The 16,513-nt window shown below is 44.0% G+C and overlaps 1 protein-coding gene across 2 annotated transcripts in view; it reads left to right on the top strand.

The window, feature by feature from the left end:
- LOC139280811 (structural maintenance of chromosomes protein 1B-like) overlaps positions 1-16,513 on the top strand; it is a 171,929-nt gene that overhangs the window by 6,998 nt on the left and 148,418 nt on the right. For both annotated transcript variants that reach the window (XR_011596769.1, XM_070900530.1), the window contains exons 3-4: positions 70-182; positions 12,053-12,256. Coding sequence is in view for 1 of the 2 variants with exons in the window: in XM_070900530.1 (XP_070756631.1) it covers positions 70-182; positions 12,053-12,256 (317 nt within the window). In the remaining variant the exon portion in view is untranslated. The remainder of the gene's footprint in view (positions 1-69; positions 183-12,052; positions 12,257-16,513) is intronic.

Below are 16,513 nucleotides of genomic sequence, written 5' to 3'. Positions count from 1 at the left end.
TGTGGAGCAAAATGTATTTATGAAAACTAAGTGGAAGACTCAACTTTTTTTCAATATTTTCTTTGTCAGGAAATTCTTCGGAGTTTCGAGTAAATGATAGAACTATCAGTCGTGCGGAATACATGAATGAACTTGAGAAAATTGGCATTCTGATGAAAGGCAGAAACTGTCTGGTGTTTCAGGTATTAAGGAAAATAAATCTCTTTCATTTTTATGCTTGCTTATGGAATTCAAAGCAGGCAAAAAGCAGCAAGAATTGCATTCTTACTTAGGAGACAGTGAAGACTGAAATTTAAGCTTAAATTTACACTCCTCTCTGTCTAATGTGACATGGGGCTAAACTTTTGCGATCTTTTCGCCCGATTTAAGGTTTTTAATGCATTACCGCCTGATTTAAGCTTGAGATCCAAACTTGCGCCTATATATCGCCAGCAGTAGTTTCGGGGTCCAATGAACACCGGCGGTAAATCCAGCCGCCCGCCCAATAGATGCAATCGATTTTCACTCATAAATGGCATGTACCGCTAGTTTACCGCCCACAAGACCGCCCAGTGCTACTTTCGGCGCTTTAAAAAAAAAGTACCGCCCAAAATATTGCCAGCAATTAAAAGCGCCATGAAACAGGTACACTTAAGTGCCCCTGAGCCAGCGATATGGACGCCAGTAGAGGAAGGTAATCATTCCATTGGGCTCATTTAGTACCCAACCTGGGAGTATTTGATCCTGACACACCCAACTGTGACATTCACATAAATTTACTAATGTTTATGAATGAAAGATCGGGTTCTGAGCCATTGCTGCTTTGGTTTTTTCAGATTTATGATTGTAAAGAATATTGAAGCATCATTTATTGAGTATCATTTTGTTATGCAGATTTCCTGCTGGCTTTAAACCTGATTAACTTAAAATTACAAATTATATTCCTGTAGAGCTGTAATAAAGTTTTTTGTAATTAATTCCGGAGTTGTATTTTCAGTCTATAGTCTAGAACAAGTCATCCGATAAATGTTAAATTCTTTACTTTCAGTGAACTTCATTTGGCACGCTTGGTTATCCTTGGCATGCTCTGATACATGAATTTGCCACCTAAGCAGCTATGCTCTGATACTAACTTGATCAACTTTTTTCTCACTGACCTTGATTGAGTGAGTTGCTGGTTTAGTGGAGCGGGTGCAAGAACTACCCTTCCAACATACTACCCTCTTCCCCTCCCCCCGCCCACCAGCCCGAAAATCGTGGGAACCGAGTTCCGCCCTATTTTCCGATGCCCAATCCTGAGATCTGCCAGGAATTCAGTGTGGCCATTATCAAAATTTGCATACCAAGGACAATTTGTATCATTCTAACATTTTGTCCGGGTGTGTATGGGGTGGGGTAGGGGGCTGAAACATTGCTTCCATGCCCTGGCAGTGAAAGCGCACACCAGGCACAGAGGAGGTGGTGAACTAAGAGCAGAGGCCTTGTGCCAATTTTATGATGACTTGTGCGAGTCTTGACTTTTTTGGTGGACCTATGCCGGTGGCACAGGAGGCTTACATTGCCATGGAGCATTCATTTACAGTTTTGCATCTTGCCTCTTCTTCACTCCACCAATGAGGCCATTCCATTCGCCGCCTAGGTCGCAGGAACATAAATCTCCTAATTAAAGTAGCAGCCCTAACTTTCTGTGTCAAATTCAATTCGTATTTAATGCACAGATGCAGCAATTTCTTGAAACGGGGCGGTTGAGGGCGAGCTGCCATTTCTGCGAGGCTAACAGCAGAGCGACACAAATCGTCCAACAAATTGTGGAGATGCGCAATTCATGAGGTAACTTCCTCACCACAAGTTGCTGGACGATTTCGACATTAATAACTGAGTGCCATTAAACTCACCGTTATTTTGGCAGCAAAATCTGGGTCATTGGCCGCGGCAAACACTGATAGAAGATTGCCTTGAAGGAAATTGATATGCTGAGAAAGAAAGCTTAAGCAGTTAATGATTTTTAAAAATCGCGCATGCGCACAAAAAACCCCAAAAACCTCGCGCAGGCGCAGTAAGACCATTCAAGATAAAGCCGGCCTTACATGACGACTGAGACAGCCCACTGCCGCCAACACTACCGCCGGGAGGGAATCGGGTACAAGTTGCGGCTTTAGATCTCGTTGATAATCGGGCGGTACAGATGACTCCATATCTACCGCCCAATTACCGCCGAGATACGGGCTGTGGTGGCGGAAAGTGGAAAGTCTAGCTCAGGTTACCCTGCCTCGTAGAGAGAGATGAAAAATATCTGGAAATTCATTTCCTGTAATAGTCATGAATTTTGGTAAGTGACTAAGGGGAGTAATTGGTGATCACTGGAGGCTGGACCATTGTTTGCTTTTAAGCAGAAGTATGGCTGTGCTAGGCTAGCTTTGGGAAGAAAGAAAATTAAAAAAACAACTTTAAAAATTCTGCTAACTGGAGTAATTAAAAATTCTAGTAGTAGTATTGAACATTTTTAGTTTTTGTATTGTCATAGTAATTTCAGAAAAATATTCCTGGTTGCCATTCCTTCAAATGAATTCCCTCCATTTTAGATACAAAAAAAATCCTTGAGTTGCTTGCATTTAAGTAAGGGTGGAGAGTTCAGTGGAAGATGGTGAAGGAAATTTGTTGAGTTTAAAGATAAGGCCATTTTCTTGTATCGCTCTCGACCCACATCCCCCTTCTCCAATCCAAACGTCCTTCTGCATCCACCCCTGGAAAAATCTCTCCCACCTCTCACAACTGCACTTAGCAACTCCAAGGTGACATTTCTCCAGCCACCGATCTGCTCAGCCACACACTCACCACCACTTTTGATGCCCTAGTCCCTATTAGAACTCTCTCCCACCCTGGCTGCTCCCCCTGGTACAACCCTCATCTTTGCTCCCTCAAGTCCAAGAGGCACAGACTTGGAATAGGTGTGGCGGACAACTGGCTTAGCCATTCACTGCCAAATCTGTCTCGAACACACAAAGCATTATCGGGTCCTACTCTTGTCTATAAAAACTGCTCACTATTCCAGGATCATTCTGGAATGCAAAGATAACCCCAGGCTACTATTCTCTACTGCTAACAGTCGTCTTAAACCCCTCTCCCCTGTCTCCACCATATTCACCTCCAACAGCAAGTGTGAGGAGCTCATGGACTAATTTGTTTCAAAGATTGAGACCATCTGATCAGCTGCCTCTGTGAGTTCCCTTTCATCCCCTAACCCACCAGGCAAAACTTCCACTGATACACCCACCTGTCCTAGTCCTATACTCGCATCTTTCTCTAGTTTCTCATTGATCTCCCCTCATGACCTCTAAGCTCATCTTGACCATGAGACCCACTTCCTGCTTCCTTGACCCTATTCCCACTAAACTGCTGACCAGCCAACTTCCTTTTTGGCTCCCATGTTAGCCGACATTGTTAATGGTTCTCTCTCCTCGGATACTGTTCCCCTCTCCTTCAAATCTGTGGTCATCACTTCTCTCCTCAAAAATAAAACCCTTGCTAGCTGCCACCCCATATCCAACCTCCCTTTCCTGTCCAAAGTCCTTGAACATGTTGTCGCCTCCCACATCCGTGACCATCCTTCCCGGAACTCAATGTTTGAATCCCTTCAATCTGGTTTTCGCCACTGCCACAGTATCGAAACGGCTCTCATCAAAGTCACAAATTACATCCTTTGTGACTGTGACAAAGGTAAACTATCCCTCCTCGTCTTCCTGGACCTGTCTGCAGCCTTTGACACAGTTGACCATTCCATCCTCCTCCAACGCCTCCACCATTGTCCAGCTGGGTGGGTCTGCGCTCACCTGGTTCCATACTCACCTATCTAATCGTAGCCAGAAAATCTCCTGCAATGGCTTCTCTTCCCACTCCCGCATCGTTACCTCTGATGTCCCCCAAGGATCTATCCTGGGCCCCCTCCTATTTCTCATCTTTATGCTGACCCTCGGTGATATAATCTGAAAACACGGAGTCAGTTTCCACGTGTACGTTGACGACATACAGCTCTACCTCGCCACCAATTCTCTTGTCACTTCCATGGTCTAAATTATCCAGTACTGGATGAGCAGAAATTTTCTGCAATTAAATATTGGGAAGACAAAAGTCATTGTCTTTGGTCACCGCACTAACTGCGTTCCCTAACCATTCCACTCCCTAGCATCAATCTGAGGCTAAACCAAACTATTCGCAATCTAGGCATCATATTTGACCCTGAAATGAGCTTCCGACTACATATCTGCGGCATAACTAAAACCGCCTATTTCCACCTCCGTAACATTGCCCGCCTTCGCCCCTTCCTCAGCTCTTCTGCTGCTGGAACCCTCATCCATGCCTTTGTTACCTCTAGACCTGACTACACCAATGCACTTCTGGCTGACCTCCCACATTCTATACTTCGTAAACTTGAGGTCATCCAAAACTCAGCAGCCCGTGTCCTAAATCGCACCAAGTCACGATCACCCCTGTGCTTTCTGACCTACATTAGCCCTTGTTAAACAACGCCTCGATTTCAAAATTCTCATCCTTGTTTATAAATCCCTCCATGGCCTTGCCCCTCCCTATCGCTAATCTCACAACCCCACGAGATGTCTATGCTCCTCAAATTCTGCTCTCTAGAGCATCCCTGATCATAACTTCTCAACCACCGGTGGCCGTACATTCAGCTGCTTGGGCTCTCAGCTCTGGAACTCCCTCCCAAACCTCTGTACCTCTCTTTCCTCCTCTACAATCAGAATCAGGTGAATTTATAATGGGGAACAAAGAAATGGCAGACCAATTGAACAAATACTTTGGTTCTGTCTTCACTAAGGAAGACACAAATAACCTTCCGGAAATACGAGGGGACCGAGGATTTAGCGAGAAGGAGGAACTAAAGGAAATCCTTATTAGTCAGCAAATTGTGTTAGGAAAATGGATGGGATTGAAGACCGATAAATCCCCAGGGCCTGATGGTCTGCATCCCAGAGTACTTAAGGAAGTGGCCCTAGAAATAGTGGACGCATTGGTGGTCATTTTCCAACATTCTATAGACTCTGGATCAGTTCCTATGGACTAGAGGGTAGCTCATAGAAACATAGAAAATAGATGCAGGAGTAGGCCATTTGGCCCTTCGAGCCTGCACCACCATTCAATAAGATCATTCACCTCAGTATCCCTTTCCTGCTTTCTCTCCATACCCTTTGATCCCTTTAGCCATAAGGGCCATATCCAACTCCCTCTTGAATATATCCAATGAACTGGCATCAACAACTAATGTAACCCCACTTTAAAAAAAAAAGGAGGGAGAGAGAAAACAGGGAATTTTCGACCGGTCAGCCTGACATCGGCGGTGGGGAGAATGTTGGAATCAATTATTAAAGATGTAATAGCAGCGCATTTGGAAAGCAATGACAGGATCGGTCCAAGTCAGCGTGGATTTATGATAGGGAAACCATGCTTGACAAATCTTCTAGAATTTTTTGAGGATGTAACTAGTAGAGTGGACAAGGGGAGCCAGTGGATGTGGTGTATTTAGACTTTCAAAAGGCTTTTGACAAGGTCATACACAAGAGATTAGTGTGCAAAATGAAAGCACATTGGTATTGGGGGTAATGTACTGATGTGGATAGAGAACTGGTTGGCAGACAGGAAGCAAAGAGTAGGAATAAATGGGTCCTTTTCAGAATGGCAGGCAGTGACTAGTGGGGTAACACAAGGTTCAGTGCTGGGACCCCAGCTATTTACAATATACATCAATGAATTAGACAAAGGAATTGAATGTAATATCTCCAAATTTGCAGATGGCACTAAGCTGGGTGGCAGTGTGAGCTGTGAGGAGGATGCTAAGAGGCTGCAGGGTGACTTGGACAGGTTAGGTGAGTGGGCAAATACATGGCAGTTGCGGTATAATGTAGATAAATATGAGGTTATCCACTTTGGTGGTAAAAACAGGAAGGCAGATTATTATCTGAATGGTGACCGATTAGTAAAAGGGGAGGTGCAATGAGACCTGAGTGTCATGGTACATCAGTCATTTGAAAGTTGGCATACAGGTACAGCAGGTGGTGAAGAAGGCAAATGGCATATTGGCCTTCATAGTAAGAGGATTTGAGTAGAGGAGCAGGGAGGTCTTACTGCAGTAGAACAGGGCCTTGGTGAGGCCACACCTTGAATATTGTGTGCAGTTTTGGTCTCCTAATCTGAGGAAGGACATTCTTGCTATTGAGGGAGTGCAGCGAAGGTTCACCAGACTGATTCCCGGGATGGCAGGACTGACATACGAAGAAAGACTGGATCGACTAGGCTTATATTCACTGGAATTTAGAAGAATGAGAGGGGATCTCATAGAAACATATAACATTCTGAAGGGATTGGACAGGTTAGATGCAGGAAGAATGTTCTCGATGTTGGGGAAGTTCAGAACCAGGGGACACAGTCTAAGAATAAGGGGTGAGCCATTTAGGACTGAGATGAGGAGAAACTTCTTCACTCAGAGAGTTGCGAATCTGTGGAATTCTCTACCACAGAAAGTTGTTGAGGCCAGTTCGTTAGGTATATTCAAAAAGGAGTTAGATGTGGCCCTTACGGCTAAAGGGATCAAGGAGTATGGAGAGAAAGCAGGAGTGGGGTACTGAAGTGCATGATCAGCCATGATCATATTGAATGTGGTGCAGGCTCGAAGGGCCAAATGGCCTACTCCTGCACCTATTTTCTATGTTTAAAACCTACTTCTTTAACCAAGCTTTTGATCATCTGCCGTAATTTCTTATTGTGTGGATCGGTGTCAAATTTATCTGTTTTGTTTTATAACACTGCTGTGAAGCACATTGGGATGTTTTACTATGTTAAAGGTGCTATGTAAATAAAGGTTGTTGTTGAGTGTGAAGTTGTTCTTGTACTCTAAGATGATCTTAGAGGAGTAATAAGACTTGAGACAAGAGGGGACCTGGTCCAAATTAACTGGACATAAAGTTAGCAAACAGAACAGCTGCAAGAAATCTTCAAATGTGGATCAGAGAGAAAAAGAATAATGTATTGGCTGCATAGATTGAGAGACTAAAATAAACAAACTTAAAAGGGGGACATATGATAAGATTGAGGCCAACAATACTAAAAATCACAAAGGATGTGAAAAAGCAGATTAGAAGTGAGAATGGGGGGAATATAAATAAAGACTAGAAGATAACATAAAAGGAAAATGTAAGGGCCTTTATAAGCATATAAAAAGTTAGTGAGGGTATGACCATTCGGATGAAGTGGGAGTCTTAATTGTGGAAGATGGTGTAATGGCAGAGATACTAAATAAAAATTTTGCAGCAGTTTTTGGTGGAATTGAGAGTATATATACTAGAGGACGATATGGGACAAATGTTAGAGAAAACTAAAGAAAGAATTGTTTCTGAAAAAGTTAGCAGAACTTGAGTTGGATAAGTCATCAGGCCCTAATGGCTTTTCAAAGAAGACAGAGAGCAACTAACAAGGGCTCTGGTCACAATTTTTCAATCTGCAAGTTGTACTTGTGGGTCTCGAGCAGCCAATGTAACACCTTTCAATAAGGAAGAGAGGGATAAATTAGGCAACTATAGACCAGCATTGATTTGTTACAGGTAAGTCACATTTAACATATTTAAAACATTTTTTGAAGATATGACATTGGAAAGATAAATGAAATATAGTAGAATGAATGCATAGTGATTTTCAGAAGGTGTCAACAAAAGGTCGAGAAATAGACGTCTGACAATTTCTGTTGAAACTTGTGTTAGGTGGGTACTCAGCAGACTGATTTCCCACTGAGGATAAGAACATCCTCCCTGCATCTACCCTGTCAAGCCCTGTAAGAATTTTGTATGTTTCAACAAGATCAGCTCTCATTCTTTTAAACTCTAGAGAATATAGGCCTAGTCTCCTCAATCTCCCCTCATGCAACAATCCCCCCATCCCAGGAACCAGTCTGGTGAACGTTTGTTGCACTCCCTCTATGGCAAGTATATCCTTCCTTCGGTAAGACCAAAACTGTACTCAATACTCCCGGTGCGGTTTCACCAGGACCCTATGTAATTGCACTAAGATGTCTTTACTCACACTCAAATCCTCTTCTAATAAAGGCCAACTTTGTTATCTTAATTGCTTGCTGTACCTGCATGTTAACTTTCAGTAATTCATGTACAAGGATACCCAGGTCCCTCTGAATACCAACATTTCCCAATCTCTCACCATTTAAAAAATACTCTGCTTTTCTATTTTTCCTTCCAAAGTGGATAACTTTCACATTTCTCCACATTATATTCCATTTGCCATGTTCTTGCCCATTCACTTAGCTTGGCTATATCCCCTTGAAGCCTCTTTGCATACTCCTCACAACTTACATTTCCACCTAGCTTTGTAGCATCAGCAAACTAAGATATATTACATTTGGTCGCCTCATCCAAATCATTGATATAGATTGTGAATAGCTGGGGCCCAAGCACCAATCCTTGCGGCACCTCACTAGTCACAGCCTGCCAACCGGAAAATAACCCGTTTATTCCTACTCTCTGTTTTCTGTCTGTTAATCAATCCTCAATCCATGCTGGTATATTACCCCCAATCCCATGAGCCCTAATTTTGTTTAATAAAATCTTGTGTGGCACCTTATCGAATTACTTCTGAAAATCCAAATTGAGGTCTGAAAAGTTTTTATTTTCTCCGGGCGGTGTTTGGGTTGACCGAGGGGCCGAAATTATTCGGGAGCGGGGTGGAAGGTGGGCGGTTAGCGTGGCGACGCTTATGACGTGTCACAATATCCCTCCCCTTCAGTTAAAGGGGAGGGCCACTGTGAGCTCTGCACAAAATTTAGTTGGGCCCACTGGGGCACCAGGGAGCGTTTTGGCCGGGCCAACGGCCCGCTACTCAAGGGAGGGTGCCCATGGCCGCCATTGTCAGGCTGACTTTGGAGTCGGCCGACTATTAAAATAAAATGGCGGCCATGGCAGTGCATCCTCCCCTTTAAGGCCAGCCACTAGCAGCTTCCCGCTGGGGAAAGCTGTTGGGGCACCGAGCGGTGGCCGATCTGCTCCCACTAGGCAATTTCCCACGTGGGATGGAAAGGGGGATGCCGCAGGTCGGTGTGTGCCCGGTGGGGCGGTAGCGAGCACCGCCACAAAAATAAAGGACAATTTTTCAAATGTCGGTACCTCCGCCCCAACTGAGCAGTAGGTGCTTACTGACCTGTTACCGGTAACGGCTCTTCAAAAAGGGGCAATTTCGGCCCCTAATTCTTTAAATGCTAACCAATGCTTGTCTACCGTCATACCTTTTAATGTCGTTTCCCAATCTACCTTAGCCAACTCGCCCCTTATACCTACATAATTAGCTCTGTTTAGATTTAAGACCATAGTTTTGGATTTAACTAAATCACTTTCAAACTCAATATAAAATTGTATTATATTATCACTCTTCCCTAAAGGCCCCTTTACTGCAAGGTTATTCATTAACCTTATCTTATTCCACAATACTAGATCTAAAATAGCCTGTTCTCTAGTTGGCTCCTAAACTGATCTAGAAAACCATCTTGTACACATTCCATGAATTCGGCCTCCACAATATTACTGCATATTTGGTTTGCCCAGTCTATATGTAGATTAAAGTTCCCCTATGATTACTGTATTACTCTTATTACATGCACCTCTAATTTTCTGATTTATGCTCTGCCCTACATTACCACTACAGTTTGGGGGCCTATAAACAACTCCCACCAATGTTTTCTGCCCCTTGCTGTTTCTTAGCTCCAACCAAACTGATTCTACTACTTGATTTTCCGAGCTAAGATCCTTTCTCTCTACTGTCTTTATTCCATCATTCATCAGGGCTACTCCATCTCCTTTTCCATTTTGCCTATCTCTTCTGAAAGTTAAGTATCCTGGAATATTTAATTCATAAACGTGGTCACTTTGCTACCACGTCTCCGTAATTGCTATTGGATCAAACCTATTAATTTCTAACTGCGCTTCTCATCTATTTTGTTGCGAATGCTTAGCGCATTCAGATATAGTGCCTTTAACTTTGATTTTTTTTCTGTTTTTCCCTGATGTCACCTTAGTCAGTGATGCCCTATTACCTTTGTTACTCTCTCTGTCCCTTCCTGACCCAGTGCTTATTTTTATCCAGAACTCTGCTCTGCTCTAGAGCCTTGACATTTCACTTGCTGTTTTTAAACTTACTCTTTCCTGAATCCTCCCCCCCCCCCCCTTTAGTTTATCTTATCTTCAGACACTTTTGGAATTCATCCGATGGCTGAAGGTGAACACGTATCCCTTTTGTGCCTCTGCACAGTGTCTTCTCTGTCGTTTAATGACCCAGTGACTTCATTTTCACGACCGCGCTCTCGAGGGGTGCAGGTGTATGGCATAAAAGGAAATCTAACAGCATGAATAGAAAGTTGGTTGATGGCCATGAAACAAAGAATTACGCAGAGTTACATAGAATCTACAGCACAGAAACAGGCCATTCAGTCCAACTGGTCTCTGCCGTGTTTATGCTGCACATGAGCCTCCTTCCACCCCTCTTCATTTAACCCTATCGTCATATCCTATTCCTTTCTCCCTCGTGTGATTATTTAGTTTCCCTTTAAATGCTTCAATAGTGGAATTATGGTAAATAGATGCTCATTGGTTTGGAAGTGATGTACTCCAGGTCCTGGAGTTTCCACATGATTGCGCAGATTTTTTCAGCATAATTTGCCAGAAATCGATGCAAGAGATAATGGAATTTTAAGTGCAAATTGAATTCAGCACAAATCAGGTTTTTACAAACTTTTCTGCTAGTTTTAAATACATTGTGCTTAATCTTCATTGCCTTTATCTTCTCTGTTCCAGTAAAACAGTCCTAATATTTTAAGCCTTTCTTCAAAACTAGAGTCATGCTCGTTAATCTTAGCTAAAGCATTCCTATGGCTCTAACATATTTCCAAGAACTGTACGGCCATAAAAAAGCAAACCAAGCACGAGGGTTTATTTCTCGAGGTATAGAATTGAAAAGTAGGGAAGTTATGTTAAACCTGTATCGTACCTTGGTTAAACCGCAAGTACAAAAAGTTCTGGTTGCTATATTATAAAAAAGATATAAAGGCACTGGAGAGGGTGCAGAGAAGATTTACAAGGATTATACCAGAAATGCGAGGGTATACTTAGCAGGAAAGGATGAACAGGCTGGGTCTCTTATCCCTTAAAAAAGGCTGATGGTTGACGTAATAGAGGTCTTTTAAAATTATGAAAGGTTTTGATACAGTGGATACAGATAGAATGTTTCCACGTGGGGAAGAACATAACTAGAGGCCATCAATATAAGATAAACAAGAAATCCAACAGGGAATTCAGAAGAAACCTCTTTACCCAAAGAGTGGTGAGAATGTGAAACTTGGTACCACAGGGAGTGGTTGAAGCGAATAGTATAGACGCATTTAAGAAGAGGCTCGACAAGATATGAGGGAGAAGGGAATATAAAGCTGATAGATGTAGGTGAGGAAAGACGGGAGGAGGCTCACGTGGAACATAAACATGGCATGGTTTGGCTGAGCCCACTGGCCTGTTTCTGTGCCGTATATCCTATGAAATACTTCGCCACAGAAAGTAATTGAGTCAGATACCATTTCATCTTTTAAGAGAAAATTTGGTAAATATTTGAAGCAGAGAAAGATGCAGAGCTATCTGAAGGAAGTAGGGTAGTGTGATTGGTTTTGGATTTTCTCTAGCAAAGAACTGGCACAGACAATGGGCTGAATAGCTTCCTTCTGTACTGTGGAAAAAAATCAGTGTTGAGCCTTGAGGTGATTGGGCCACAGTTGCGAGCTCAGTACAGTACAGCTTATGGGGGGAATAAAACAAAGTAATATAAATGAAATAGTGAGTTAAAGACAAACCCAGGTGGTAAAATGTAATAAGATTTCTGTGTGGGTGTTTGCAAGGTACGCAGCAGCAAAATATTTCACTAAAACCGGCAATTGAAAGCATTTATTTTACTAGTATTTTGTTGGATATTTATATTATTCACTAATTATCCAGTCAAGTTTTAACACACTACATTTCTACTGTAGGGAGCTGTGGAGAACATAGCAATGAAGAAACCCAAAGAGAGAACTCAACTGTTTGAACAAGTTAGCAACTCTGGGGAACTGTCTAATGAATATGACAAGAGGAAGAAAGAAATGATGAATGCGGAAGAAGAAGCTCGGTTTAACTACAACAAAAAGAAAAATGTGACAGTTGAGCGCAAGCATGCGAAGCATGAGAAAGAAGAGGTAATTGAAAGTTGCATTGCCTATTTTTCTGTTTAAAGAAAATCGCTTGTGCAGAAATGGTCAGATATGGAAATGGTAACTCCAGGTGGTTCCGAGGTTAATGTTCCATACGAACCAGGAAGCTCCAGGTGCTCTGCTGTCAGAAATCTTGGCTGCTTTCAAACCATGTTCCTCCACCTTATCATGCTGAGTTCCTGACCCACTCTTTCCTCTAATGATGCTTGGTGAGTGCTTAAGCCCTGCTTTCCTCGGCTCCATGATAATGGCGTCTGCAAAACTGGCTGCTCTCACTTCTGCGATGCTGACTCCTTATTTTTCTTGCTCAGATGAGTACTGATTTTTAATTTTTGGTCCATATAGTTTGAGAAACCACGTTCTTGACACTGCTCTGTTGGAGCATAGCACTGAAACAGAACTTTCCAAGCCCATGAAATTTAAATAAATAATATCAGCAGAGCAAAGAATGTAAGTGGTGATGTGCTGGTATTTTTCCTGAAATGCAAAAGTATCATGCTCCTACTCCTAGTTGGCAAGATCCAATTCAAATTTAAGGGAACTATAAATCTCTGTGTAAATTCTTGTATTTTTATGAACATAAGAATTGTAGGCCATTTGGCCCCTCAAGCTTGCTCTGCCATTCAATAAGATCATGGCTGACCTGATCATGGACTCAACTCCACTTCCCTACCCGCTCCCCATAACCTTTACTCTCTTATCGCTCAAAAATATGTCTATCTCCGCCTTAAATATATTCAATGACCCAGCCTCCACAGCTCTCTGGGGCAGAGAATTCCATAGATTTACAACCGTCGGAGAAGATATTTCTCCTCATCTCAGTTTTAAATCGGCGGCCCCTTATTCTAAGACTACGTCCCCTAGTTTTAGTTTCCCCTATGAGTGGAAATATCCTCTCTGCATCCACTTTGTCGAGCCCCCTCATTATCTTATATGTTTCGATAAGATCACCTCTCATTCTTCTGAACTCCAATGTGCATAGGCCCAGCCTACCCAATCTGTCCTCATAAGTCAACCTCCTCATTTCCGGAATCAACCTGGTGAACCTTCTCTGAATAATCTCCAATGCAAGTATATCCTTCCTTAAATACAGAGATCAGAACTGTACGCAGTACTCCAGGTGTGGCCTCACCAATACCCTGTACAGTTTAGCAGGACTTCTCTGCTTTTATACTCTATCCCCCTTGCAATAAAGGCCAACATTCTATTTGCCTTCCTGTTTTCTTGCTGTGCCTGCATAATAACTTTTTGTGTTTCATGCACAAGGAGCCCCAGGTCTCTCTGAACTGCAGCACTTTGCAATTTTTCTCCATTTAAATTATAATTTGCTTTTCTATTATTTCTGCCAAAGTGGATAACCTCACATTTTCCCACATTATGGGCCCAAGTTTCCACATGATTCGCGCCTGATTTTTAGGAGCAACTGGTGGAGAACGGACTATTTTAGAAATCGCAATTCTCCACATTTTTTTTTCTGCAGTTCTAATCAGGTAGAACAGTTCTAGTTTAGAACAGAATTTTTTCTTCAAAAGGGGGCGTGTCCGGCCACTGACGCCTGATTTGAAAGTTTCCACAGTGAAAATGTACTCCAAACTAAAGTAGAATGGAGCCAGTGAAGATTTTTGTAGAACTGAAAAAACCTGTTCTACACATTAAAAAATCAGGCGCAGGTTACAAATTAGGCGTCCAGAACGAGGTGGGGAGGGGGAGGGGGGGGGGGGGAAGGGAACTCATTAAATTCGACAATAAATCCTTATTTATACTTCTACAAATATTATACAAATAAATCCAACCTGAATAAACATTTATAAGCCAAGAAAAGATTAAATAAACCATCTTCCTACCTGTGTGAAAGTGCTTCAGCCAGGGAGAATTCTGCAGCCGTTCGTGCCGCTGAGCGGGAGGGGGGGGGGAGAAAGCCGTTCGTGTCGCTGAGCGGGAGGGGGAGAGAGAGAGAGAGAGGGAGAGAGGGAGGGAGAGAGAGAGAGAGAGAGAGAGAGAGGGAGGGAGGGAGAGAGGGGGGGGAGGAGGGAGGGAGGGAGAGAGAGAGAGAGAGAGAGAGAGAGAGAGATGGGGGGGGGGGGGAGAGAGAGAGGGAGAGAGCGGGACGGGGGGAGAGAGGTGGGGGGGTGGGGAAGGGAGAGATCAGATCGGATCCAGTTTGGGAGTCGGGTCCAGTGGGGGGGGGCGGGTCGGGTCGGGGAACAGGAGGTCGGGTCGGGTCAGTCGGGGGGGGGGGGGGGCGGGTCTCGGGGCGGGGTGGGGTGGGGGGGAAGCGGGTGTCTGGTCGGGGGGGTGGGGGAGCGGGTGTCGGAGGTCTGGTCGGCGGGGGGGGGGGGAGCGGATGTCGGGTCTGGTCGGCGGGGTGGGGGGAGGAGCGGGTGTCGGGTCTGGTCGGCGGGGGGGGGAGCGGAGCGGGTGTCTGGTCCGGGGGGCGGGTCTTATCGGGGGCGGGGAGCAGGAGCTGGCCGTGGGAGGAGCCTTATTCACACAGCTCCAGTGAGGCCATTCGGCCAGGGCTAGGGGCTGCGTGCTTCGGGCCCCTCCCACACAGTTCGGCGCCTGGAGTTACTGCACTTGCGTGCCGACTGTAGCGTGCATGTGCAGAGGTCCCGGCACTGTTTTCAGCGCCGGGACCTGGCTCCGCCCCCCCCACAGCTCGTGCTGCTGCGCCGAGGGCCAGAGGACCTGTAAGTAGGTGGAGAATACCGAGGATTTTTTTAGGTGCCGTTTTAGGCGCGAAAAACGGGCGCCCAGCTCGGAGGGGCGCCCGTTTTTTTTCTTGTGGAAACTTGGGCCCTATACTCCAGCTGCCAAATTTTTGCCCATTCACTTAGCCTGTCTATACCCCGTTGCAGATTTTTTGTGTCCTCCTCACAATTTGCTTTTCCCACCTCTTTGTATCATCAGCAAACTTGGCTACATTACTCTCGGGCCCTTCATCCAAGTCATTAATATAGACTGTAAATAGTTGAGGACCCAGCACCGATCCCTGCGGCACCCCACTGGTCATTGTTTACCAACCAGAAAATGACCTATTTATCCCGATTCTCATTTCTGTTAGTTAGCCAATCCTCTATCCATATATTACCCCCAACTCCGTGGGCTTTTATCTTGCACAGTAACCTTTTATGTGGCACCTTATCGAATGCCTTCTGGAAATCCAAATACATCACATCCACTGGTTCCTCCTTATCCACCTTGCTCGTTACATCCTCAAAGTACTCCAGCAAATTTGTCAAACATGATTTCCCTTTCATAAAACCATGCTGACTCTCTGCTTGATTGAATCATGCTTTTCCACATGTCTCACTACTGCTTCCTTAATAATGGACTCCAGCATTTTCCCAACGACAGACATTAGGCTAACTGGCCTATAGATTCCTGCTTTTTGTTTACCTCCTTTTTTAAATAGGGGCATTACATTTGCTGTTTTCCAATCTGCTGGGACCACTCCAGAATCCAGGGAATTTTGGTAGATTACAACCAATGCATCCACTATCTCTGCAGCCACTTCTCAAGACCTTAGGATGTAAGGTATCAGGTCCAGAGGACTTGTCTGCCTTTAGTCCCATTATTTTACAGAGTACTACTACATTAGTGTCATCTTGAATTTACAGCAAAATGTCCACCCCGTGTGTGTAAAATGCGCTCATACATATTTCTGATAGACATTTGCAGTTTGGCATGGGAGAAAGTTGTCTGGGGCACCTTAGTCAAGGATGGTACGAGGCACAGAGAATAAGAAACAATAGATTAAAATGTGGTTGGAAAACAACACTAGAAGTTAAAAGATTTAATTGTCATGAAACTACCTCAGCTACAGTTGAATAATGCCATTGAGTTCCTGGGTTCAATTGCTATATTATTTTAGAGCTGTCAGTTGTGGCTCTGTTGGTAGCACCCTTGCCTCTGAGTCAGAAGGTTGTGGTTTCAAGTCCCAGTGACGTGAGCACAAAAATCTAGGCTGACACTCCAGAGCAGTTCTGAGGGAATGCTGCTCTGTCAGAGGTGCCGTCTTTCGGATGAGACGTTAAACCAAGGCCCCATCTGCTCTCTCATAAACTATCCCATGGCACTATTTTGAAAAAGAACTGGGGAGTTATCCCTGGTGTCCTGCCCTATATTTATCCCTCAATTAACATCAGTAAAAACAGATTATCAGGTCATTATTATGGGAGATTGCTGTGCACAACTGCACGTTTCCTACATTATGACTGCACTTCAAAAAATGTATTTCAT

This window comes from Pristiophorus japonicus, chromosome 15 (genome assembly GCF_044704955.1).
Source record: "Pristiophorus japonicus isolate sPriJap1 chromosome 15, sPriJap1.hap1, whole genome shotgun sequence".
Classification (NCBI taxonomy): Eukaryota; Metazoa; Chordata; class Chondrichthyes; family Pristiophoridae; genus Pristiophorus; species Pristiophorus japonicus.
Note: the sequence above shows the minus strand (reverse complement) of the source record. Positions and strands in the feature narration are given on the sequence as shown.